Genomic DNA, 26,933 nt, shown 5'->3' on the forward strand with positions numbered 1-26,933 from the left:
TGCATTGCTTTAACAATAGGTGAATGTGAGGTACTTTGTGAAAGTCTAAATATGTGAGACTTCACACTAATTTATAACATAAATTACTGATAAACACAAACCAAATAATCTATTAACTACCGTAAGCTGTTGCAGTCTTGCCAGCATTTGGCATCATCTAGGAAGAACAGTCACAGGCATATTGTATAAACAGATTCACCCAAAGTAAGGGTACAGGTAATATTTTAAGTATAAACTTGACACAAGATAGTTTAGTATTTTTCACTGTTTTGAAGAAATTTAAATTGATTATTAAGATTAGAAGCAGAAATAATATATTTGTATACTTACACGTCAAACATGCCTTAGTGGGTTTTTTTTACCATTTAAATTTTAAAATACATAATATACTTTTTAGTATTGTGTAATTTCTAAAGGATAATCATATATTTCTTAAAGTGATACAACTATGACAAAAGGGGAAAAAAAAAGTCTTCTTTCTTTCTGCTTTCTCCTTTACACCATTACTCACAGAATTGTTCAGATTGGAAGGGACCTCTGGAAATCGTCTAGTCCAACTCCCTTGGCCAAAAAAGGGCCAACTATAGCAGGTTGCCCAGGGCTGTGTCCAGTCAGATTTTGACTGTTGCCAAGGATGGAGACTCCACATCAACTCTGGGCAACCCGTTCCAGCGTTTGATCACTCATTTTCAAAATGTCTGTCTTATGTGTAAATGGAATTTCCTGTATTTTAATTTGTGCCCATTGTCTCTTCTCCTGTCACTGGGCACTGCTGAGCAGGGTCTGCTCTGTCTTGTTCACCTCTCCACCCATCAGGTATTTACAGACATTAGTAAGATCTCCCCTGAGCTTTCTCTTCTCCGCACTGAACAGTCCCAGCTCTCTCAGCTTCTCTTTGTCTGTCAGATGCTCCAATCCCCTAATCATCTTTGTGGTCCTCCACTGAGCTTGCTCCAGTATGTCCATACCATTCTTTTACTGGGGTGCCCAGGACTGGGCATAGCACTCCAGAGGTGGTCTCAACCAGTGCTCAGTACAGGGGAGGGATCGCTTCCCTCAACTTGCTGGCCAATGCTCTTTCTAATGCAGCCCAGAAGGCTGCTGGCCACCTCTTCCACATTCATCACCTTTCTAGATGACTGTGAGGCTGACTGGCCTGTAGTTCTTTGGATCCACTTTCTTACTCTTGAAGATAGAACTGACATTTGCTTTCTTCTAGTCCTCAGCAACCTCCCTTGATCGCCACAACCTCTCAAAGATAATTGAGAGTGCTCTTACAATGACATCTGTCAGCAACCTCAGCATTTACAAGCACATCCTATCAGATCCCACAGACTCATATGTGTCCAGTCTGTCCTACTGGACTCTGCGACTTGTGACTGCTGAGGTCAATCAGCACATTGCCAGAAAAAAAAAAAAAAGACAGCATTGAGTTACCTTGGCCTTTTCTGTGTCTGTTGTCACCAGGCCCCTGCCCCATGTGGCAGTGAGCCCATATTTGTCCTAATCTCCCTTTTGCTGATGATATATCTACAGAAGCCTCTCTTGTTGCCCTTCGTATCCCTTGCTAGTTTCAACTCCAGACAGGTTTTGTCTTTCCTAATCCCATCCCTACACATTTTGACAGCGTTTCTATATTCCACCTGGGTCACCTGTTAGTGCTTCCCCCTCTTGTACACTTCCTTTTTGTATTTAATTTTAGTCAGGGGTTCCTTGTTCACCTATGCAGGCTTCCTGCCACTCCTGCTTGACTTTCTGCTCATTGGGATGTACCATCCTTGAGCTTGGAGGAAGCAATCCTAGAAAACCACCTGCTCTCCTGGACCCCTCTTCTCTCCATGACCATATTCCATAGGATTTTTCCAAACAAGTTCCTGAACAGGACAAAATCTGCTCTCCTGCAGTTCAGGGTTGCGATCCTCATATTTGTTCCCTCTTCTCAGGACACGGAACAATACATGGCCATTGCTGGCAAAGCTGCTCCCAACCTTCACATCCTTGACCAGTTTTCCCTTGTTTGTACATATCAGGAACAGCAAAGAGCCTCCCCTTTTCAGCACCTCAATCAGCTGTGTCCAGAAGTTCAGGAAGTTACCAATGCTCACCAGAAACTCCCTTGACTGCTTGAGCCCCGCTGTGTTGCCCTTCCAGCAGATTTCAGGGTGGTTCAAGTCTTCCTATGAGACTAGGGCCTGCAAGCAAAAGGTTTCTTCTAACTGCCTGAAGAATGTCACACACTTCTTCCTGATCAGGTTGTCTGTAGCAGATGCCCACCACAACACTGCCCATCCTTGTCTTCCATTAATCTTAACTCATTAGGTCTCAGCTGGCTAATCATCGGTCCTCAAGGCAAAACTTCATGCATTCCTCCTGCTCTCTCCCCTCCTCGCCGTCCCAGTCTGCGCTTCCTAAAGAGCCTGTATTCATCCATAGCAGCGATGTAAGCTATCCCACTACATCTCTGTGATCCCAATGACATCACAGCCCTGCAAATGCACACAGACTTTGAAGTCCTTCCGCATTAAGCCAAGAATTGTTTTGAAGTCTGTCATAATTAGCATCTTTAAAATAACCCAGTAATACTGTTGCCCAAAAGAATAACCACATACACAAAAGAACTCCTTCAACAACAAAAGAGGAGGAAAGGAAGAAACAATCCTGTGCGTTTTATTGTTATTGAGGTACAGTCCATTAAAATTGTCTAAACATGACTTTTTTTTTTTTCTTTTTTTACTGAAATCCAACATATAAAAAATAGAATAAAAAGCTGATTGGTCAGTTAGCTATAAATGCAAAACCCGTTCACAAAAAGAAAAAGAGCAGACTGTTTGGGCACATAACTTTATATTTATGGCCCAGTTCACTCAAGATCATAAGAATAGTTTTGTTTTCTGTCCTATAACTGCTTTCTGCACAAGGATCCAACACAAAGGTTGTTCTTGGGCTTATAAATTACCACAGGTGAAGACGTATGTGACTGACAAGATACAGGTCTCTTACTCTTCTTCATGGTAAAAACACTATCTTCCTTTGGAGGAGGCACATGTACAGGTTTCCAAGGAATGGGGTTACAATACGCTGGAGCTGGATATGAATTTCCATCAGCACCACCTAAAAAGTTTAGAAAATACAAATAAATAAAAAGGAATATTTACACTACCAGCTTTACAATGCAAGCAGTTAAAATAATCATCTGAATTAAGAAAGACACAACAGCGTCTTCAGCAGAAGACAGCATAGGCATATCACATAACTGAAATGTTTCAAAGCAATATATCTTCCACTTTTTTTTTTTCCAACAATAACTGGTATATTCTTCATCTCTCTTTAAAAAAATAAGCAGGCCAAATACTGTGTAACATTCAGAATGCTCCATCCTTTGTATAATTAAAAGCTGTAAATGTCTACAAATTAGCTACTTAGCATTATTTCAAAGCATTGAAAGAAAGCATTATTATTCTAAAGATAACCTCCTGTCACTACATATGAAAGCTCACATATTTTTCCATCTTTGCTTAACTATTATTTTTCATTTTACTGAGGAGAAAAATACACTAATTATCTACAATCTACTAATAAATTAATAATCTGCAATTAATAACCTGAGGCCTATAAAGCAGTATCAGAAAACCTAAAATGCAAGAGAAGGAACATGTTGCCCTATCAGTCATTTGTCTGTAGTAAAATTTCAGTGCATACATCATGTGGTTGGGTAAAACAGAGTCTGTAATATATTCTATTGCATGAACACAACTGAGTAGAGAAATATTTTTCAAGAGTCACTTAAACCAGTGATTGCAGCTGTCGGGAAGTAATGAAGGTCCAAAACAAAACATGAAGGCAAAGTGTATCACCATCTATAAACAGATGTAAGCAAAAGAGCAAAGGTTGTTCACCTGCTTTAGACATTTTCGTAAACATTCAGAGCCTGGAATTTAGGTCCTAAATATGTTCTGTTGCAAATTGAAATAATAATAATGATTTTAAATCTATGAAAAAACAAAGACAAAAGTATATATATATTTTTAAAGAAAATTTAATTAAGCACTCAAATGTAAAACGCAATACTACTTCTTACTGCTCATCTGCTTTTGTATCATGTGGGATGACAAAAACCACATGAACAAAGTGAGACTCGCAAAACACCACACTATCAAAAGCATTGTCTTTAACACTTGCCTGTAAAATGAAAAAGGAACAGGATTACAGAAGTGAAGAGTATGCGATGCAGGTGCAAAGCTAAATGGAAAGGAAACCTTAGCTCAGAACACAGGTTGATTCCCATATCTTCTTTTCCATACTGGACTTCTGTCAGCCTTTTATTAATCCTTGCGTCTCAAAACCACACCTCTTTCTAAGGGGGATTCAGGTGTGATAATGTGGCATACACTGTCTGTAACACGATATAACTGATTTGCTTCACAGGAACCAGTAATTTGCTCTAGTGATTCCTATATGTTTGATAAGGAAAATGGGATCAAAATCAGTTATAATTTGGTATGCCACATTATTCCCTCAAATAATGTAATTTTCCTCCCAGATAACATGAAGGGCTATGAAAAATGCACAAAGGATCTTAGAGTAAAAGCTTCTCTGACTTATGCCATATGAGATATTCATTCCTATGTGCCAAAATTAGATACTGGATGAAAATCTTAAACAAGCTTCAGTTTACATTAAAAGATTAGAGGGGAGGAACCACAAACCTAAGTCACTACATATATGTAGTAGAAGTACAAACCTGCAGACTTCCCATGTGGGAAGCCATAACCATATAAAAGAGGGCGTGGTTTATTTCTAGCATTCTGTAGCCATTCCTTAAAGATTTTCTCTGATCTTGCTTTTTTCTCCTGTAGCTCAGCTTCCCTTTCTTTTTCTTTTTCCTAAAAATAAAAAAATCTAAGATACTTATAGACAAAATCCTGTACAATACACACAAAACGGTAAGTAAATCTTTTGCAGATTCCCAGACTGCTGAATATATTTCAAATATGTTTTCAAATACAAATACATTTTCCTGACAACAGAAAAGTTACATGTTTTTTTCTTTAAGTTGGAGGAGGAAGGGCGGGGAACCGACCTCCACATTAATTCAGTGTTCCTCTGAGAACAAGCTCTCAGAAATCTTTTGGAAGACTGCATGTAGAAGATATTCTGAACATAATGGGCAGATGACCAGGACCTACTGTTCTGCAGTTAGCTTGAAGAGGCTACTGCATCTAGGACAGCCATTACTCTTCTCCTTTACTTATATTTGTACAGCCCTACATCAGCCATGATCGGGCTGCCTCCAAGCCTGGAGCAGGCTTGGGGAATCATTGAGAAGTAATAGTAAAACCAGTATGTTTGGGCATGGCATTTGGATTTAAACTAAGTTTAACTGACATTGGGAACATGGCTTCTAAGAACCTATGTAATGAAGACATGACTAAAAGAATGCATGTGCTTTAAATCTGTCTGATGACTTCCATTTTCTTGGGTTTCAAGGTCCCTGTGCTGTTTATTTTCAAGGCTCAGCAGAGACATAGAATCAGTTTGTTAAGCAGGAAATGAACATCACCAGTACAGAATATTTAAGTGTGTTTCAGTTATATGGGAAATTTTGAAAGACTGCAAAATTAAGGTCATTAAGGCCTGAAAATTGATCCATCTTACAGTATTTTGAATTTAATCCGAAGAAAATCTTATATGTACTTGTCAAATACTTACAAATGTGTTCTGCACTTTAAGAACAACTGCTGTAATACATGGGAATATAGCAACATAGATAAATTCCTGTTACCACAATCCTCCCCCATGCTTAGCTACAACTGTAGTGTAGTACTCGTATAATATTAGATATTCTACTGAAAAATTATACTGTAATGTTAATTAAATTAAAATACAACCAAACTACTTCACAGATAAGATATCTCGTCACACGTTTCATAGTTTTCAGGCATAATCATTACCAATATGGGATTCCTTCAGAGGAGTTCTAGATGATTCCTGCAAGTGTAGCCTTGTTAGAGCATTTGTTCTAGTGAACTAGAGGACCTCGAAGCCCTTACTTTAGACATTTATGAGTAAAAGGTCTTCTGAAGCTCACTATAAAAATACACAGGTGAGTAATTTATATGAAATAACAAAATTAGAACTCCTAGCATCAGATTGGTACCTGTATGAAGAAAAACGCTTCTAATTGGACCTATGTGCAAGTATAATGATAATATAAAGATAATAGTGGTGCTGGGAGAAAAATGCCCAGAATGCTGCCTATTTTCTGTCTGGGTCACCCTGCAAAGGACTGAGTAATGAAGGTACACTATGTGCTTTGTATTTCTCTTTTCCTTATCATATCACAATTGCAGTGGGTTTGCAAAGACCATTAACGAAAATGTGTTAATATGCATCTTTGCTCACCAAACCTCAATGTCTTCAATGCACTAACATCACAACTTTTGAAAGTTTTTTTTCATGTAAAATGCTGCCATTTGATAAATTCTAATCAAGTCAATCAATCAATGTATTTAATGCAAGTTACAGATTAGGTAACCCCATCCAAATAAACAATTAGTTGATTAATACCTTCTCTTTCTTCTTCTTTTCTGCCTCTTCAGCTCTCTTCTTCTTTAACCATTCCTTATACTTTACTTCGGCCTTTTCTTGTAACTGCATTTTTTCTAGTTCCTTTGTGGCCTTTTCTGCCATTTCTTTGCTCAGCTTTCGTTCTCTTTCCCTTCTTTCCTAAATGAAACAGATCAAAGAAACAGAATAGAAACTTCTCAGCATATTTCAATCAGCAATTTCATTACATAGTTACAAATAAAATTATCATAATCCTGAAAAAAAAAATAATCATATTGCAAGCTCTTTGAAGACAGAACCTATTCATGGCTAGGTTCCAGATAAAATTATACAGGTAGCAATTTCACTTTACACTCAGTTACCACATTTTGCCTACCCTAGAACGTGTTTTCTCATTTTCTCTTTCATCATTTGAAGAGAAGTGTGCAGATTGATCCATAGAAGTAGTCCATATGCAAATAAACTAAAGAATGTAAAAAACGTAGTCGTGGCAGTCTGGTGAAGTTCCCACTGAGGTCCCTTCCAACCCTAACCATTCCATGATGCTATGATTCTCTAAACAAACAAGCATATATGGCCTTTTCTTCATCTGGAGAGGGAGGCAGTTTCATTTGCAGACTAACAGTAGCTCTCACTTCCCTTCCCTGTAACCTTTATGAAATGTCTGGGATTCTACTGATTCAGTACTACTTCTGCTTAGCTTGCTTAGCTCTGAAGAACCTGCATGCACACACAGAGGCAAAAACCTTTACCAGACAATCTGTGCACATGACTTGGAGGAGAAGCAGAAGACTTGAGATGAAAAATTTTCCACTTCATAGAAAAGAACTGCTGAATAAAAATGTCACCTTTCTTTTAGGAAATCTTTTTCTTGTATGCTCTCCTGCATACTCCTTTTAAACAAAGATGTGTACTTTAACAGGAACTTATGCTGACTCAGAATTATTACAGTTGGCAGTATGGATGTCAACTGCCTGGAACTACAAATGCAAAGTATAATAAATAAATGGAGAAGAGGAAAAACACATTTACAAGAAGAGCAGGAATATACTTCCCTTTCCATTTTACCTCTTACAAGCACAAAAAGATAGAAAGTTAGAGTTCTGCTCTGCTCCCCCCATGGACCCATCCCTCACCTTTTTTCCAGATTTATTTCACTTCTGGAAAATCCAATTATGCATGATGAAGCAGAAGCCATAGTACTGGAGCTGAGGACCAGCACAATTCTCTTAGTCTGGTCTAAACAGGATATCTGCTGGTTCAATCCTTGTCCTCCATACCAAAACTTACCAATAATCCAATAAAGTAGCACCATACAGAATAAAAACTTTAGCTTATATTGCCCTGCAAAACACTAACTCGTTTCTGCCATTTATTGGATTAGATGATGAAGTGCAAAAACAAGGTCAATAAAGAGAAAATATACTGCTTTCAGGTTAAAACATTTGATAATTTTTTGTAAGACATAGTACTGGATAATAAATGCTTCCATGTTTGAATCCTTATCCACATGGCATGAAACTATCTCAATAAAGAAATTATCCTAAGCATAATCTTAGCTTACTCTTGGCATTCACTTTTTCTGAGCATGTCATAATGTTAAACTGCAGACTTCTTATCGTAAGAAACTAGTCTGCAGAACTGCTTGAGTTAGTGTGCCCCATTCTGTGTTTGCCAACACTAGAATTATTACTACAATTTTAACATCAGCAGCTGAATTATGCATTAGCTGTGGGGGTTTTTCCCCGCCTTTTACAAGCTATGCCTTAATAACTGTATTTACTGTAACCTTCGAGGTGGATGTTTCTTCACTTAAACCATGATGATACTTTCAGTATCACTGTTTTGGTATACTCTTGTCAAACGTTCTTATCTGATGACAAAGAATTATTTACGTACACACTGCACACAATTTAATAAAACAATTAGCTATTAACTATATTTTCTCCTTGTTTGGTTGTTGCTTTTTTTCATTTCACTTCTAACGCATTTTAACAAACATCAGCTGAATCTGTTCTGCAGTGTAGGAAAAATGGTCAGATATAAAAATATTCCAATTTCAAAGCATATTCTGGAATGTGAAACTCCATAGAACTAGAAAATAATGGAAGTCTTATTAATATGATTTCACAACACTGCTTGTAAGACCTATACAGGTGATAAAACTATTATGCACAACTAAGGTCAATCAAAGTAAGAATTTCATTCTGGGAAAAAAAAAAAGTTGAGATTCTGAAATGTTTTTGTACTAGAGAAGGATAGAAACAAGATCTTTCCTAACATGAAACAAACCCTTACATGCTTAAATACATTAAAAGGAAAAATAATCTATTTTTGGCAAGCTATGCAGACCCTAAGAATCGTCCTGTGTGAGAAACAACCAATTGTCTAAGCTTTTTCTCCTTCTTCTAAAATTCATCTTAATCTCTTTTATTCAGGGCTCTTCCTCTGTTCCTTCATTACCAAATATTCCCCAGATGCATCTCTCAACAACTCCTGTTTCAAGACAACAGCAGTCGGGGACATATAAAAAGCCTTAATGCAGATGAGAGATATATGCTAAAACAGCAAGTTAAAACCATTGGCAAAGGTGGCTTACAAAGATCTCAGTTCTTTTGTTGTTTGCTGGCTTATCTCTATTGTACGTGAAAGTAAGTTACAAAACTAAAGATCTTTCAAAACTGTAGTCTTTAGCTAAGGGTCTTATCATACAAAAAGCATGAAAATAAATATAGAAGTGAAAAAATGGGCCCATTCCATACCTAGGGGAAATGTTCAATAATGGACAATAATTATAAGCAGAAAACAGACTAAAAACCTTTCAAAAGACTATAATTAAAAGGCAGGGAGGCTTCTTAAATTATGTATCTTTAAACACAATACTTCAGATGAGCTTAGCTACCATGTAGGCTGACTCAAAGTTAAATTAAGTCCTATATAAGCAATGATATGCCATGCACACTACCATGAAAGCCACAACTATTGCTAAGTTTTACTTCCAGTGAGCCATCCTTAAGACAGGGAGACTCCCTGCAGAACTGCAGATTTCGCAGCTGCCTAGAAATTATTCTGCAGACAAATCAGAAATGTTTCTTCTTTCTCTCAATCACAGAACAGCTTTTCATTCATAAAGTTAGCGTACACCACATTCCCAGCTGCTTTAATAAGCTGTTTCATGTCAAATTCCTTTCACTCTGGCCTTCCCAGCTTCCCTCCCCTTCCTCATTATTTTCCCTTATACAAGTCTATCAAAAATTCTAGGAACGTGCACATTAATGCACACATTCCTCAAATCCTCCTTTCGCTCTCCTTCCTTGTATATTGATTTACATTGAGGGTGATAAGGCACTGGAACACGTTGCCCAGAGAAGTTGTGGCTGCCCCATCCCTGGAAGTGTTCAAGGCCAGGTTGGATGAGGCTTTGAGCAACCTGGTATAGTAGAAGGTGTCCCTGCCCATGGCAAGGGAGTTGGAACTAGCTGATCTTTGAGGTCCCTTCCAACCCAAACCATTCTATGAATTTATGATTCTATATATGGAGGTAGGGAAACTGTATAATTTGTTTATTTTTGGTGGTGTCAGACTGGGTTTTAAAAATTCTCTTTGAACTTCTGCTCAAAACAGACATGGTCTATTCACTAAACCACTAGTAAAACTACATACACTGTAAAATATGATTACAGGTATTACATAAATTAAAGTATTGATTGTAAAACATCCCATTACTCATTGCAAGAAAGGCTTGTTCTCCCATCACCCCACCCAGGCACATGACTAAGGAGAAAGGATACAAATCTGCCCTGCAGGTTCACCGCTCTGGGCTGTGATCCTATCAAGACTTGGAATCTAATGAATCCTGGGCTATGTGAATACTTGGAAATCCCCCACCCAAAACAAATCCAGCTGTCCCACAAAGCAGTGATGGTGACTCTGTAGGCAGCATGTGTCTCACTGAGTCAGTACCAAACCAATGTCTCAGCAACAGAACTAACTTTTCAAGAAAAATCAGACGTAGGTATACGCAGAGAATTGTCAAAGGAATCTAAAATTTGAAGAAGCATTCTACTTTCTTCCTGACAGAAGGTAGAAATGTTAAACAATTTTCCAGGCAGAAAACAGCCCAATTGCCATTGAAACAGAGACACTATATCTAAATGGAAGAAAATTAATAAAATAGATATTTCTGTATTTTCACATCAATGATTAAATGAGAAGCTGGAAAGGGTCAAGTGCAGAGCTGCTTTCTGTTCTGCATTTTCTATGTAGAGTGTCACTGAACAGAAGTATTTCCAGAAATTAATGTTGTTGTTTATATTTTCAAGATACTCTTACAGCAATCCTTTCCGATTTTCTGGTCTGCAGAATTTGACATTTTTCTTTTCATACATAACTGATGGTTCTATTTCACAGCTGTTTGCTCTGATATTTTAGCTACCATATTCTAGCATCGTTTTATGCTAACTGATGGCAAAATATAGGAGAAGTCCACACTGCCAACCTCAGAACATACACCCCAATTTCCTCATTTATCCTCATAATATATATCCTGAACATCAACCACATTTAGTAGCCTCAGAAATCTCAGTTTTCATGAGAAACTAGTTAATTCTAACCATGAGAAATTAGTTAATTCTACTTACAGAAATCTAAAGGTAAGTCTGGATACAATTAAGATTCAAGTACAACCTAAAATTATAACCATGGCATTGGCTATGCATGACCTCACAGAAAGGTCTTGTTTAAAGACACATCAACACTGTGCTGAAACAAACAAACAAACAAAAAAAAGCCACCTGTTTTGTAAATTACTCCAGGTCTAGAAGCTGAAAACCCACAACAAGCAGGAAAAAAAAACTCTTAAGAAATTAAGCCCCGAGTCACAAAAAAAAAGTTTAGATATGTAAAGACAGACTTGGGCATGCAAACAGAGAATTTCAATCCTTAAACACAGTTAGTTCTCAAGATTGGAAAGTATTTATGCTAGATACTTGAGCTTCCCTCACAAATACATTTCTTGAAAGAGTTCAGTCTTGAAAAAGGTGAACATTTCAGCATCTCTTTCAAGTCTAAACTGTCAGCAAAAATCACAGCACATCAGGCTCTACATAAAATGTAGCAGCAACCACTGCTTTGACTCAGAACAATAGATCAGCTGTTAGAACATAAATGTAGGACAGGGAAGATAGGAATTTCATTACCTGTCTGCCTGAGGGGTAACTAACTTGTCTCACTGTGAGGAGAAGACTTCATCTACCAGGCTGCAGGCTGGGATGACAGGATTCTCCACTCCTTCTGTTGAAGTGGTACCACTCCTCACAAAATAATTAACAATTCATTCGATGAAAGAAAGAGAGCATGACTTTTTAACTTGGCAATCATGCTTAAGCTGCTGAAAAATCTGTGTTCTATATTAACAACGGTGAGATAAAGCACGCATTAAACAAAAAGTCTTTGGAGTTGGAATCCGTCTCTCTTCCGGGAGGAATTGTGCAGCACATCAAGAAAGAGAAGTCTGTTCCAAGAACATTGCCATTATTTTACAGTGTGTTGGTTCTAGGCTTTCATATTTCTCACTGCTTTTCCTTCTTATAAAGACTACCAGTCAATAGCAAAGTAAATTGTAAGAACAAAATTTTCAAAGAAAAGGTGTCAAAACATAATTTTCCCATCCTTTACCTGCTTTCCACTAACATTACATTTTTCAGTAAATAATAGGGACTTACTGAATGAAAAAAAAAAACAACATCAAAGTTCTACGATTCAAGGCTGCTTTGCTCATATTTAATTTTAAGAAAACAAAAAGTGATGCTTTATTCTCTATTCAACAATATAGAAAGTATTAGAAATATTACAATCAAATTAAGATTGATATTAGAAAAATTAGGTTTTCCAATGTAAAGTGTGTAACTTCACTGCTTCTCCTCTTACAACTTTGCTAGAGATCACATTAATATAGCATAAAGTATTATATGCAAGTTGAAGACTGAAGACAAGGATGTTAACAACACAAGTTTCAGGATTACAGTTATTTTGGGATGCAAGAATATCGCTTTTCAGATTTCAGTTATTGTTGCAAATATAAACATACATATATATACTGGTTTTTGGCTTGGATGGAGCTAATTTTGTTCACAGCAGTTCCTGCGGTGCTATGTTTTGGATTTGTGACCAAAACAGTGTTGTTAACACAACAGTGGTTTAGTTATTGCCGAGCGGTGCTTACACAGCTTCAAAGCCTTTTCTGTTTCTCACTCTGCCCCAAGAGTGAGCAGGCTGGGGGTGCACAAGAAGCTGGGAGGGGACACAGCTGGGACAGCCGACCCCAACTGACCAAAGGGATATTCTGTACCATACGATGCATTGGTCAGCAATAAAAGCTGAGGGAAAGAAGGAAGGGGAGGGATGTTCTGAGTGATGGTGTTTGTCTTCCCAAGTAACTGTTACAGGAGATGAAGCCCTGCTTTCCTGGAAAAGGCTGAACACTTGCCTGCCTGGGAAATAGTGAATCAATTCCCTATTTTGCTTTGCTGGTGCACGCGGCTTTTGCTTTACCTGTTAAACTGTCTTAATCTCAGCTCACAAGTTTTCTCACTTCTACCCTTCTGATTCTCTCCCTCATCCCACTGTGAGAGAGTGAGTGAGCAGCTGTGTGGGACTTAGCTTACCACGGCTAACCCACAACAACATATAATATAAATACTTATAGGTACACATGTGCAAATACATTAATTGAATACTCTATATATTTCTAAGTTCATATTCTATCGGGATTCCAAGAATGAAGTAGCTTTGCAGAGTCAATAAAGGTGGTTTAAATATGATTGGAAGACACCACATAAAATAAAGCACAGAGGGCAGAGTGCACTGCATCAGTGTTAATTTTTTAAATATTTAATCAAAAAGCTGTTGTCATCAGGCCTGACTTTTAATCCTAATATCTTACTCAGCATAATTCGTAAGAGGTTCTGACTTTCACAACAACGTTCTAAAGAATTAAACGACCACATCAGTTTACAGACACTTCACAGTTTATGCATCCACAATGCATTTCTCAAAGTACTTTGATTTGAAGGCAATTAATCAGTACTTCAGCAACTACATACACCTTACTTGAGTGTTCAATTCCATAGCTGTTGATAGGAATCAAAGAGACTCTACATCTCAGGATCAAAAGTTCATGTAAAACAGAAAAAGAAAAAAATTTGCTACTGTCAACAACAAGCTTCCTCTTCTATGGCAAAACATTAGGAAGTAAGCCAAATATAACTGGGATTCTTCAGATACAGTCTTGTAAACACAGCACTCTTGATAGGTGGGAAAGTCAAAGCCAAATTACACTTACAACCTATAAAGGCAGGGGCTGGGTCCCTGTTTACATGAAGTTAACAACATTTCATGTGAGAGTACATAGAAGCCAACACCATCCTCAGTTCTTTAGAGGAATACCGGTAAGAAGACACAGAATAAGGAAGAAAGGAAGTCTGGAAAGACAAAGGTTTTATAAACCGAACTCTAACAAGGAGCTCTCCATTCTGCACTTCATTCCTGGGAGATGAGGTTGTATGGGCCAAGTCATCTTTCATAGATTTCATAGATTTCTAGGTTGGAAAAGACCTTAGAGATCGAGTCCAACTGTCCCTAATCCCCATTAAACCATATCCCTAAGTAGATCATCCACCCTATTCTTAAACACATCCAGGGATGAGGACTCAACCACCTCCCTGGGCAGCCTATTCCAGTGGCTGACAACCCTTTCAGAGAAGAAATACTTCCTAACATCCAACCTGAATCTCCCCTGACTAAGCTTATACCCATTTCCTCTTGTTCTATCACCCATCACTAATGTAAAGAGCCCTTCCCCTACCTCCCCACCATCCCTTCTCAAGTATTTGTAGGCTGTAATCAGGTCTCCCCTTAGCCTCCTCTTCTCCAGGCTAAACAGCCCCAACTCCCTCAGCCGCTCCTCATAAGTTTTATTTTCCAGCCTCTTGACCAGTTTAGTCGCCCTTCTTTGGACTCGCTCCAGGAGCTCAATATCTCTCTTAAAGCGAGGGGCCCAAAACTGGACACAATATTCCAGGTGCGGCCTCACCAGTGCCGAGTACAGGGGCGGGATCACTTCCCTATTCCTGCTGGTTACACTAGTCTTGATACACGCCAATATCCCATTGGCCTTTTTGGCCACCTGGGCACACTGCTGGCTCATATCAAGCCAGTAGTCAACCAACACCCCCAGGTCCTTCTCCGCCAGGCAGCTCTCCAGCCACTCTTCCCCGAGCCTATAGCGATGCTTGGGGTTTTTATACCCCAAGTGAAGGACTCTGCACTTGGCCTTATTAAAGCTCATGCCATTGGCCTCAGCCCAACGATCCAGTCTGTTCAAATCCCTCTGAAGGGCCTCCCTACCCTCGAGCAGATCGACACAGCCTCCCAGCTTGGTGTCGTCCGCAAATTTACTGAGGGTACATTCAATTCCCTCATCCAGGTCATTGATAAAGATGTTAAACAGAACTGGACCCAGCACTGAGCCCTGGGGAACCCCACTGGTGACCGGCCTCCAGCCGGATTTAGCCCCATTTACAACCACTCTTTGGGCCCGGCCATCCAGCCAGTTTTTAACCCAAAGGAGGGTGTGCCTATCCAGGCCAGCAGTTATCAGTTTCTCAACCAGAACACTATGAGAGACTGTATCAAAGGCTTTTCTGAGGTCAAGGAAAACTACATCCACAGCCCTCCCTCGTCAACCAGGCGGGTCACCCTGTCATAGAAGGTGATCAGGTTTGATTGGCAAGACCTGCCTTTCATAAACCCATGTTGACTGGGCCTGATCACCCGGTTAACCTGTATGTGCTCATTAACAGCACTCAAGATAACCTGTTCCATGACTTTGCCCATCACCGAGGTCAGACTGACAGGCCTGTAGTTCCCCGGATCCTCCTTCCGCCCTTTTTTGGAAATGGGGGTAACATCTGCCAGCCATCTCCCTAGAAGAAGGCTAGATATGTCTTGAATTAATTAACTCAAGGGCAAATGAGGGCAAAAAAACCCAAACTGGCTTCAGACAGCAGCTTACATATTTTCCAAAACAGAAGAGAAGCTTTTCCCTGGCATCTCCAGAAACTTCCATTGAGTAGAACACAGTAAGTTATCAGGCAGTAGAACCAGAGCCTGGTCACACTGTGAAGGAACCTGGAACTGAAACATATTGGACAAATTCTGAATACTGGTGGTCTTCAATGGAAACAGTACAAAAAAAAGTATGAATGAGTGATCAACTCTGAACATCTATGAACTCACTTATCGTATTTTTTTTGCATATTTTATACCCAGTCAGAATTTTGTCATTACATACTATTCCATCAGAATTTAGATGAGAGAGAAAAATCCCTGGAAGGAACTAGAAATGAGATTCCCAAATATTTTGAAGATGTTAAGCAGTACTTTTTATCTTCCTTCTTAAACTTTCATCCAAGTCTGTAAACAGTCTACATATCACCTACATCTGCTAAGCCCAACAGTCACAAAACTTTTATTTGTTAAACAAGAACATTTTTGACAAGACACAAGTCGCAAAGCTACCACTATGGAGAGGAGAATTTCAACATGTATTCCACATGCAGGTCCGCCAATCCAAATAATTCCACAATACAGTTTGCAGGGGTGCAGTGTGGGTGTTGTTGATTGTTACTTGTTTTTTTTAAACTTACTCAGTGGTGGTGAAAAATGACTAAATTTAATTGATTTGTTCAGTATCTACAGGCAGTCAGCATATAAACTTTGAAGGTATTGTATTTTCTTTTAATGATAAATTCTAGTCATTCTTTACCTCTTGGTTTTATTTTCAATAAAAAAAACTTCATTCCACTAAGAATAGGTCCTTTCTTGGCCCCCCCCAAAAAGAAAAAAAAACCACAAAGTGCCAGAATGAAGAGACACGGAGAAAATAAGCTTTCGCAAGCATTAGTTCTAACCCAAAGAAATGAGACAGTAGTTAGTTTTCAATACCTATTCAAGATTTAGTTCTATGATGAGATGGGGATTGAGGATGTAAATTTCCTTCTTTTTAAAATCCACAGTTCAGCAACAAGTTGCCTACAAAGAGCTCCTTACCAAACTGGAGTCTAAATACAGCAATTAGCCATCAAGCAAGCATTTTAACATTCCAGAAAGATTAAGACAGATTCTAATGGCTTTGCTGATCTATGTGCAGTTCTGCATATCACTCAAATCAAGCCTATTTTAATAACGACAACACAACACTGAACACCAGCTTTCCTTGCTCAGTATTTATAATCATGCTTACGATTTTTTTTTATTTTTACCAGTAAATCTAACAGTAACTCAGAAATAAAAGTTTTAGTTACACAAAAAATGTTGGGTTCAAGTAAATTTCTCTAATCAAAAGCATGTTTGGAGATATTGTAGAGTTAAAATATTTTGATTAATATTCCTGTGACTTGTTAAAAAATACAGCTCTATTACATCTAAACCAAAACAAGTCAAACAGACAATTTACTGTTTGCCCACGAGTGACTCAACCTTAGGAGAGAGAGAAAGTAAGATTATTTTTGTCCAGAAGAGATCTAGTATCTTATTGAAAATTGTAAAGGCATTAGTAGAACCAGGATAGAGCCTGACACTTGATTTTAAGCTTTTAGTTCCTAAAAATTAAGAGATGCAAAATTTTACTAATTATTATTAATATTATGATAAAATTAATTTATAATAAAAATTAGTTTTATAATAAAGTTATTATTAAGAATAATTAATTATGAGCTCCAAAATTTTTCCATATTTGCATAAACATATTTCACAGCTTAGAATGTTCCTTGATAGCTCATATGTCGATACATTACTTCTAGTTCATTTATAACCTTTAAGGTTACAATTCCTTTATTTTCAAAAATAGTTTATACAAAATGATTGGAAACATAGAAAAAACTTCACAGCATACAGTTTTAAACAATAAAACCCAAAACTGCCAGTGAACAAAAATAGTGTTCAAGCTTTGCTTCCTAAACCGACCCTAAAGGACTATAATTAACAGTCAGAGCACCACAACTGATATTGCCATGCAACAAAATGCACAAAAACTGACTTGGCATACAGAAAAAAAGCAGAATTCTTTTATGCAAATACAAACATTCTACTGACATAAACGCGTCTCATATTCACGGTATGAGGATCCTTCCAGCAGTGTCTCCCAGTGCCAGATGCTCAAGATGAAGGAAAAAGTTTCACGCACGCTTAACCATCCCTTACTTCCTTTGTCAGTACAGTATTCAGCAATGGGAAAGGATACATACAGACTTGTGGAGACCATACAGGTAACATCCCCCAAAGTACTGCCTCCTGTCAAGTAAAGCATACTCTGCAGTCTACATGCAGGGGCTCAGAATCAGTAACTCGATATGAAAAAGGTTAGTGCTTAATGCATATAACAGTGAAGAATACTGCAAGTTTTGCCTCAAGGAGCATCTTTTGATGCTTCTAGAAGGAAATGAAGTGAGCTTTCCCAAATATGAGATGTAAAGACCCCCTAATGCAAGAAAATCATAGCAACTGTCAGTGCTCATGAATCTAACCTTCATGTGAAATCTTCATGCAATTTTAAACACCTTCTTAGTCACTGAATTAACATATTAATCCTTGAATCTGTGTCCAGATCCACAAATAATCTTTTGGAAACTTGAAGTGGTAAGGTCTAAGCAGTACAAATGTTAATACCCTAAAGACAGCTAAGCTTTTAAGTTCAGTTTGGTTTTGAGTTGAGTGTGGTTTACAGAAAAGACTAGCCAATGAATCATCTGATTTAAATGAAAATCAGATTACTTTTGGTAAAAGCTTGGGACATGGCCTAAGGATGACCTTATCCTTCCAAAACATAATATGATAAAGTCCAGACACAAATATGTTTTTCTCCTGTCCTCTGGGCTGATGTGATTACCATAAAAAGATCTCCTATTCTCATTTACAATAGAAAAGAAGTTGTTAATCAGTAAATCCACAAAGGTCGAAGGAGGATCCAAATAGGTAGAAGTTTACAGAAGTTTAAGCAGGGAGTGGGGGGAGGGGGAAGGAGAGAGAAGGAGAACTTCACTGTTTTGAACTGTAAACAATTTTAACAGGCAGCCCAAACTCTTTCAAGTCAATGAATAGTTACAGACATCTATAATTTAATTTGCATTTTAGAAAAGGAAAATGACATTGTTTGTGCTGAATAACAAATCTTCTACTTTTTGCTGCATACTTTAATAAGGAAGGATCCTTTCTACATCATAATAAATGCTTAAAGCAGGATTGGTTTTGGAGCAGGTTTATGCCAATCATCCAGTCAGCACTGAAACTAAGAGTAATTAGGTTAGATCCAAACACAGGTTATTCTAGTGTTTCTAGACTGAATCTGAAGAACGAGTTCCTCAATGGTGAAGGCAAATGTCTGAGGTCTGGATATCTAGCCCATTGTGATATTTTTAATCCGATTTTACTCCTCAGAATGAGAAGTACAGAATGGTAAACAACTGGTATTGCTACAGACCATAAGACAATGAACATATATGTCCATGAAATACCAGGAACTGAACAAGCCCAAGTCTCCCAAACATGTCCGTGCCACCTAGTACACATGCTTGCTTAATGTGACACAGAGTTGTAAAGGGCTCTGTTGAGATCAGGATTCTGTCTGCTTCTGACTCTAGACTTAGGCATCCCTCTCAAGAGAACTTAAAAAAAAATTTTGATCCCACTCAGAAATTACTTTTTGGATGAAGGAATTCCCAATTGCTAACTGTGGTCTACCAAGAATTTCCTGAATCTGGCCTCACACCTCAATTATCCCTCTAAACTCTACCATACTATTTGCCTGTCCACAATGGTACTTAACTAAATCCTTTTTCTGGCTCTACTTGGTGTACAAGACACTGCAGACAGTCAAGACGTACACTTTACCCAAAATGCTTGGGCATTGAACCTAGGAAGTCAGAAAGACTAGGGTATACTGAAGACCAGACCCCAGCTATAATTAGCAGAAGGCTACTGCACAAGATGTAGGCCAATTGTCAGTTATCTGACTACTCAGAAAACAAATCTCTTTACATCTTATGAAAAAAAAAAAATCAGTCTTGGAAAAACATTTACCTGTGTTGGCGTGATTTTATAATTTTCAATTAAAACAGCCATTCATTCAGCAAACTAAAAACATGGTTGTCCAAATAGTCTAAGTAAATTTTACATAAGTTTACTTAAGCATGGCATGCGCTAGAATATTTGCAGCCAAAGCAATATTTACCTCTTCTCTTTTTTTTTGGACCCATTCCTTGTGCTTCTCTTCAGCTACCCTTTTCCTCCTTTCACAATCTTGCTTTTGCTTAATCTTCTCAAGCTGTGTATTCATTTCCTAATTAAAGAAAAAGCATACATCTTAAATCTGTGGTGATCATCTACACCAATACACTCAATACTGGAAATAGTACTGCAGTACTTCCAGCAATGGAAGCTTTATATTCTGAATTTTTTCCTTCATTAAGATTTTGGAAAAGATGGATGACAGTCAACACAGAATACAACCAATGGATATGTATCATTTTAGAATATGAACTGGAAATACACATTTTCATTAGGTTTTAGAAGCAATTCAACATAACAAATCACTCTTCAGGTTATTTAAATGCGCTTTCAGTCAGTGGAATCCTAATTTGCAGCAGTACTTTTATACAATACTTAAAATTTACACGGTGTACTGCTCTGCATTCAGGAAGGCATCAAAAGCTAAGTGAAATATTAGTCACTTGTGATTTTCAGTACCAGAACTACAGGAACCTTAGGGCTTAATCCAAAGCTTATTAAAGACAAAATTATTGCAGATTTTAGCAAACTTTGAAACAGATGATTTATTCTGAAGATGAGAGAAGAAGTTCTGAAGTATCTTTATAGGACATACAGTATATATGCAATCACTTATATCTCTCCAAGGAAATTGATCAATAAAGAAAAAACATTACTAAAATTTAAGATGTCTAGCTTCTCTAACAGTAGCATTAGCACAAAGCGGTATTTTTCAATGAAAATTCATACCTTCAAACACAGACAGATGAAATTATTTCCATGAAACTGATTTTATGGTCCCTACATTGCAGTCAGTTTCAGGGAGAACCCTCTTTTCTTATGACATTGAATTTCAATTTAATAAGACATCAAGAAAAAAAAAAAAAGACTACAGAGAGCTTGAAGAAAACACAATTTAGATACAGTTTGAAAATATAGTTGTCACTGTATTGAGGCAAAGTTACAGCTACTAACACCTCCTTTGCATTCTGAGACGTCTGTATTGCAGGGATGCTGGTTTCTGTAAGAGGTGATGGCACTGTAAGTACCTTGGAAGACCCCACCCACTAGCCACTCCAAATGTTTATCCACATTTATGACATTCAGGGCAGACTCGGTTCTGCTGTCAGCAAAAGATCTGGGACCTCACAGTTGCTTCTTAGGACACTTTATATGCAAATGTAGTAATACATTTTTCTATCACAATTACATACTTCGTTGTCTTCCAGCATCTCACAAAAATGTTGATTGCATTTTTTCCCTTGATACAAGCTACTTGAGTTGCCTACATTGTAGTTTAATATCTAATGTTTTCAAAATCTTACAAATGAAAAATAAAACGTTTCTCTATTCCACTGATTTCTACATGGCTTTAAGTTAATGCTTGTCCTGTGACTGCTCTTCATTTATAGTTGAGAGGTATCTTCTAGATTACATTTAGTACTGTACAAATGCTATTGTGTGATACACAAAAATAAACTGCTTTGGTTCCTCTTCAAGAACACGAGAGGTCCATACACAAACCACAGGACACCAGAAATTACTTTGGCTCACTTTTTGTACTTAAAAATCGAAATAGACAGAGACGATTACCAAAGTGGAATCTAATGGGGAAATCATGAAACGTGTGGTGAACATTAACAGATCAGAACATATTCCTCAAGTTTAACAAACACTTTTTCTTATGCTGACCTCTGAAAGACTGTTCCAGAACCTTCCAATGGTGGGTGTTTTATAAACAACATAAGGTACTCACATAAAACAGCTGTATGTTATATTCACTTTACAGATAAAGCAAATCACAGACAGGTTAGGATGTTGCTCAAGGTCAAATAGTAAAACAGTAACTAAAGCAAGAAACTATCTAACTTTGATGTAATTGTTCTAACCACTACCCAATACTTCCAATTTTATTTTAAACAACTACAAACATATTAATCTCGCTTAATTCTGGCCCAGCCCCAGTATTCAAGAACGGTTCATTTGCAAGGGGGCAAAAGAAAGAAGAAGGGGAAAAAAATTCTGGGACAAGGAAAACTATCCTGGGAAGGGACACCAAACAGTTGTATAATTACACACTAAGTGGGTAACAACACTGTGCCTCATATATAACCAAGTAGCTTGGCATACTTACACCCAGCACACGCCCTGTCGTGTTTTACTACCTACATGCAGGCGTATGTACCCATGATGAAAATCAAGGTACCAATTATACAAAGATGTTTTAATCCTTTAAACTCAAACCATTATCTGACAGTTGGATAAGCAAAATATTAAACAGCACCACTTCAATGAAGTATAACATTTAGCAAAAGAGAATGCATGTAGCATGAATCATGTCAGCGTTGTTAAACACAAACACTATGGAGGCCTGAGACATTAAAAAAATAAGGGACAAGACTACTTGTGTTTCCACAACCAAAAGAAAAAAAAACCTCCTGTGCTTGCTATCTTCTATTAGACTTAGCATCAAGACAATCGCATGTATTCACCTCTGCAGCTCTAGCTTGCAAGCGGGCACGTAGTTCCTTCTCTTTGCCAATGAACCATTCTTCCCATGGTGAAAGATTATCTTTCAAAGGCGACTCTTTTCCCCCCACTATTTCAGAGTCTTCAGTCTTCCTGAATTAAAAACAAGAAATGTAAACGAATATCATCTGTCATACATTTGATTGAAAAGAAAAGCAGTGCTACTGCCTTGAAAATTGACATTTCTTTTATGGCATATCGTGACAATGACGTCGCTTTTTCACTTGCTTAGTAATCTCCAGAATAGATAAATGGCATTTATAGTGCACCTCCGACCATCCCCCTTACGTTCTACTTACTAAATTCTAGTGGAACAGATTCAAGCATTACCTTTTATGAACTAAACAAAAACTAACACCAGAAACATCAAAGTGTCACCTTCCTTCTCGCATAAGGAAACCAAGGGAAATCAGAAATTTAACATTAACATCCTGTCCTTGGTCACAGAGGGGCTCCATGTATCAAGTGGCCTTTAGCATGAGCAAAGGATAATCAAGAATAATTTTTCAAGTTCTATAGAATTGGATTCATGATATCAAGCAATCTCCACATTAAGAATGCATTCACTCTAATAGGTAAAGATTTCCACCCTCAAAAGCTTTCACAGGAAACACACATAAAAAATATGGCTCGCATACAATATTTGGTGCTATTATACAAGGTGCTATTAGACTTTTAATAAGATACCTTGCATAACTCACTCATAACTTCTTTACTCATAAATAATGCAGCAATTCTAGCCTCAGGCCAGAAGTATCTTTTATAATATTCCATACATGTACTATCTCATAAGTAAGACAGTATATTACGCTCTAAGTCAATGAAAACTGAAAATATGACAATAGATTTCTTTTTATAAGAAATCTTCTACCTTATACAGAATTTTTTCTTAACGACAAAACAGTGAAACTAGACTTCACTATTTTATATGGACATACAGGCTCTGAAATACCTACCTATCTACATACCTCACTACAGTGCGTAATTCTGTTTGCTGAATTCAAGCTACAGCAGAGGCATCCGAACAAGCATATTATTTTAATACTCTTGAAACAAATATTTTAAGCATAAGATACCTGTTTTTATCAATAGAAGAGTATTACTTATTCACAGGGAACAGCAATACCCTCTTACGTACCAGTACTCTTTAGACACAAAGCATTTGAGGACAATGTCAGTGATGAGGAGTTTTGTCCTACTCTTCTCCATTGCTGTTACTCACATGTATGTGCACTATTTGACCATTCACTGGTCATGCTGTGACATGTCCAGGGGAATTAACAATGCAACTAACCCAGTAAAGGGTTGTTTTCCCCACACAGAATCAGCCCCCAACCCTCTTCACACTGTGCTGCCACAGAGCTGCAGTAGCACAACGGAACTAACAGGACACCCTGACACACAGACAGAAGCAGCACAGGCCAAGCGCTCCCAAGCCCAATGTTGTCCAACACATCCTGCTGCACCCTAGGGCTTTTACACTACAGCGTTAACAAAGACTAAAAATTTAACAGAGAGAGTTTTTAAACAGGTACATTTAACAAGGGATGCAACTTACGAATGTATAATAACACATTTTGTCAGAAAATAACTCTCTGAAAGTTTATTAAAGATAAGGATAAAAGTATTATGCATTCAAATTCAGGAAACCAACACAACTTTGTCCAGACTTGACATTTTGGGCAGGGATACTTCCTCAATACATTCTTTTGCTGTGCACGATTTGCATTATGGCACCTTGTGCTAGAATACTGCTGACATATTAGACCAACCTGAGAAACAGTACTAGTAGAAGGAATGAATTAAGAAAAACATATTTACTATGTGTTTTCTTGTATCAGTATTTATAAAGTTTGAGCTGTTAACTTCTCAAAAAAAAACCCCACAGAGTAATAAATTAAAAACTTATTGTATACAAGTAAGAAATAACAGAAAATGAACTTTAACAGACCAAAAAATGGGCTCAATATGAAGAATTGATAGGAGAAGCATTTATCCTCCTCTGCAGTACCATGTCTAAAGCTCTCAGATTGCACCGGAGCACGGACTGGAACTCAATCCTTCTCAGTGTGCATCCCAGCCACTGGTTGCACTCGCCCTGGCACACCGATTACGTATCTTGAGCCACACAGACCTTGAATTTCATGAGACCATTTTCCGAAATGCTAGCATGTTCACAGCTATGGCCTTCCTCAGAATAGTTAAAGTAACAGACTTCTCAAAGTACCACATTCTCAAGTGCACGTTTGTATTTAAATAAGTGTCTCAAATCGAATTAGATATATTTGGCATTAGAACTGAAGTCTGAGTAATAGAAAACACTATTATCGTTTACCATGTATTCACTTTAGTCACGCCATCAAACATAACACTGATCCCTAATGAAAGTACGAAAACACTTTCAACAAGGCCTTGTTTTCAGCCTTTCACTTTTGCAAATACTGTATTTCCCACGTTAAATGTCTGCCTCCGGCTAATTTTTGTGTAGTTTCAAGAGGACAACAACAACAAAAAGACTCTTTGAGAGAGTGTGTGCATATGTGAGGGGGTAGTGGCTGCGTAAGAATTGTTTTTTATTATTATACCTTTGAGATCTTGGCAGTTATACACGGAAGCTGCTATATGAACACTTGGTAGACACTTATTACAACACAGCAGCAGTATTATTCAGATGCAGTGTCTGCATGAGCAAAGTATATATTGCGCCCACAGAGTTTAATGAGATTGTTCCAACTCAGGCCCTAACAGAGGTTGTCTTCAGTTGCATCTTACTGCTGCCAGGGGATACTGCAGCAACAGGCCCAAAAATCGAGAGCTGTTTCAAGTAGCATCTCAAGCTGTGAAGACATGTAGTAGTTTGAACTGAGTGGTACAGAACTTCAAGGTATGTGAACAAAAGTGCTTATTGGGAAGGAGCAAAAGGAGAGGTAACAGAAAAACTGAAACAGTAAGGACCATAAACAGGCTAATATCCTTTTCACTCTGAAGCTTCTATTTCTGACTACATTTGAACACTTTCCCTGGACTTTTAGCACCTTTTTCAGAAAATACTTTTAAGAAAAGCTCAGTGTGGCCCATATTCTTTCACTCCATCTGGGAGGTGTGTGCTGCTCTCCATGGGAGTTCAAGCCTCACACCGGACCCTTGCACCCCCATGAAGCTCAGCTGTCCTTCCCTTAGCCCACTGGCACTTCTAGCTCATTTCAGTCTTGCTAGTTACATCCACCATCAGTTACTGCACAGATCTGCCAAGTTTCCATTGTGGAGGTCATATTCCAGGCACTCCCTACTGTTCCTCTTTCTATTTTAAATGGAAGAAAAAGAATTACTTATTCTCCTGTCAAACAGAGACGATCCCAAGGGAAAGAAGACATATTAAGTTTGCATATAATTAAAAGGGAGTAAAATTAAGCTACAGGAAGAGTACCTGTGCAATGCATACACGCCAAAATTACCCTGGATATAGCTATACACACTAGGCAAAATAGCCCTTTAGTCTCCAAGAACGGTTAGAAGCATAATAGATATGGCTGTACCTTTTCAACTTGCAAAGACCTGGAGGCTCAGGCCAATAGTTTATCAATATTTCACAAATCCATGAAAAAACTGAACTGCCCACAGAAAAAACTGCAATAACCCACAACTTCCCAGGATAGAGTATAAGGGAACAAGGTGCCCAAAGTGCTTATCTATGCAAACAAATCTATATTTATGTAAAATAATCCTCCGTTCCCGACAAAGGCCTCAAGCAGAGGGAGGCGAGTGCGGGAGTTCGGCTCCTCACGCAAGGGGAGGCCCTGAGCTCCCTGCTTGAACCCGGGCCCAGACGCAGGGGTTACCTATGACCTGGCCGGCTCTGGAAAGCCGCCGCCCGCTCCTCCTCCTCGCCGCTCGGGGAGCTGGGGCGGGACGCGGGGGAGAGCGGGGAGCCGCCGGAGGCACTGAGGGGCTCCTCGCCCTCGGAGCTAGCTGAGCACGTTGGGCTGGGGCGGGCGGTCCTCCTCCTCCCCCTCCCGCGGGTCCGGGCGCCGCTGCTCATACCGGCGGGCGGCACCGGAGGGAGAGAGCGGCGGTTAACGGCCGCCTTCCCCGCGCCCGTCTCCACAGGGCGCACGCAGCGACGACCCGCGCGCTCCCGGCGGCCCCCGCGGCTTCCCTCCTCCCACCTCGCACTCCCCCCCCCCCCCCAAAACCCCGCCGTCGCCGTGGCAACCGCGACGCCAATCGCGCCGCCCGCCCGCAGCACGTGACGGCCGCATCCCTCCCCGCAGACACCGCGGGGCAAGCGGCGGCCAGAAGCGAAAGCCCACCGGGAGGCTGAAAGCCTCCCGGTGGGCTTTCGCTTCTGGCCGCCGCTTGCCCCGCGGCTGCCGCTTTGCCCCGCGGTGTCTTGCAGCCGCCTGTCCGCGCAGCGAGGGCTGAGGCTGCGCGCCGCGGGAGGGATGAGCGACAATCATATGTATCACCAAAGGAGGTAACTGCCGGTAGCTTTCCATAAATTCCTTGATCCGCTT

General features: G+C 38.9%; 1 protein-coding gene across 2 annotated transcripts; it reads right to left on the reverse strand.

Moving 5' to 3' along the window:
- Positions 1 to 2,896: 2,896 nt before the first annotated feature.
- CCDC34 (coiled-coil domain containing 34) lies at positions 2,897 to 26,458 on the reverse strand. 2 transcript variants are annotated; one of them, XM_086614009.1, is made up of 6 exons: positions 26,271 to 26,458; positions 22,383 to 22,512; positions 19,856 to 19,963; positions 6,568 to 6,726; positions 4,742 to 4,883; positions 2,897 to 3,111 (listed from the first exon to the last, which is right to left on the reverse strand). In XM_086614009.1, exons 1-6 carry the CDS (start codon positions 26,456 to 26,458, stop codon positions 2,897 to 2,899), a joined length of 942 nt encoding a protein of 313 aa, XP_086470135.1. The 2 variants fall into 2 exon arrangements, with proteins under 2 accessions (XP_086470135.1, XP_086470134.1); XM_086614008.1 differs by having other exon boundaries at positions 26,259 to 26,458.
- Between the last annotated feature and the right edge of the window lie 475 nt (positions 26,459 to 26,933).

The sequence above is a fragment of the Tauraco erythrolophus genome, chromosome 6, assembly GCF_009769465.1.
Source record: "Tauraco erythrolophus isolate bTauEry1 chromosome 6, bTauEry1.pri, whole genome shotgun sequence".
Classification (NCBI taxonomy): domain Eukaryota; kingdom Metazoa; phylum Chordata; class Aves; order Musophagiformes; family Musophagidae; genus Tauraco; species Tauraco erythrolophus.

Excerpts from the sequence above, each read along its gene's own strand:
- CCDC34 (XM_086614008.1), bottom strand. The coding sequence starts at position 26,458 with ATGAGCAGCGGCGCCCGGACCCGCGGGAGGGGGAGGAGGAGGACCGCC. Across the intron at positions 6,727-19,855 it reads TCCAAAAAAAAAGAGAAGAG|GAAAGAAGGGAAAGAGAACG; the intron begins GTAAATATTGCT and ends TGTTTCATTTAG. Across the intron at positions 4,884-6,567 it reads AAAAGAAGAAGAAAGAGAAG|GAAAAAGAAAAAGAAAGGGA; the intron begins GTATTAATCAAC and ends TTTTATTTTTAG.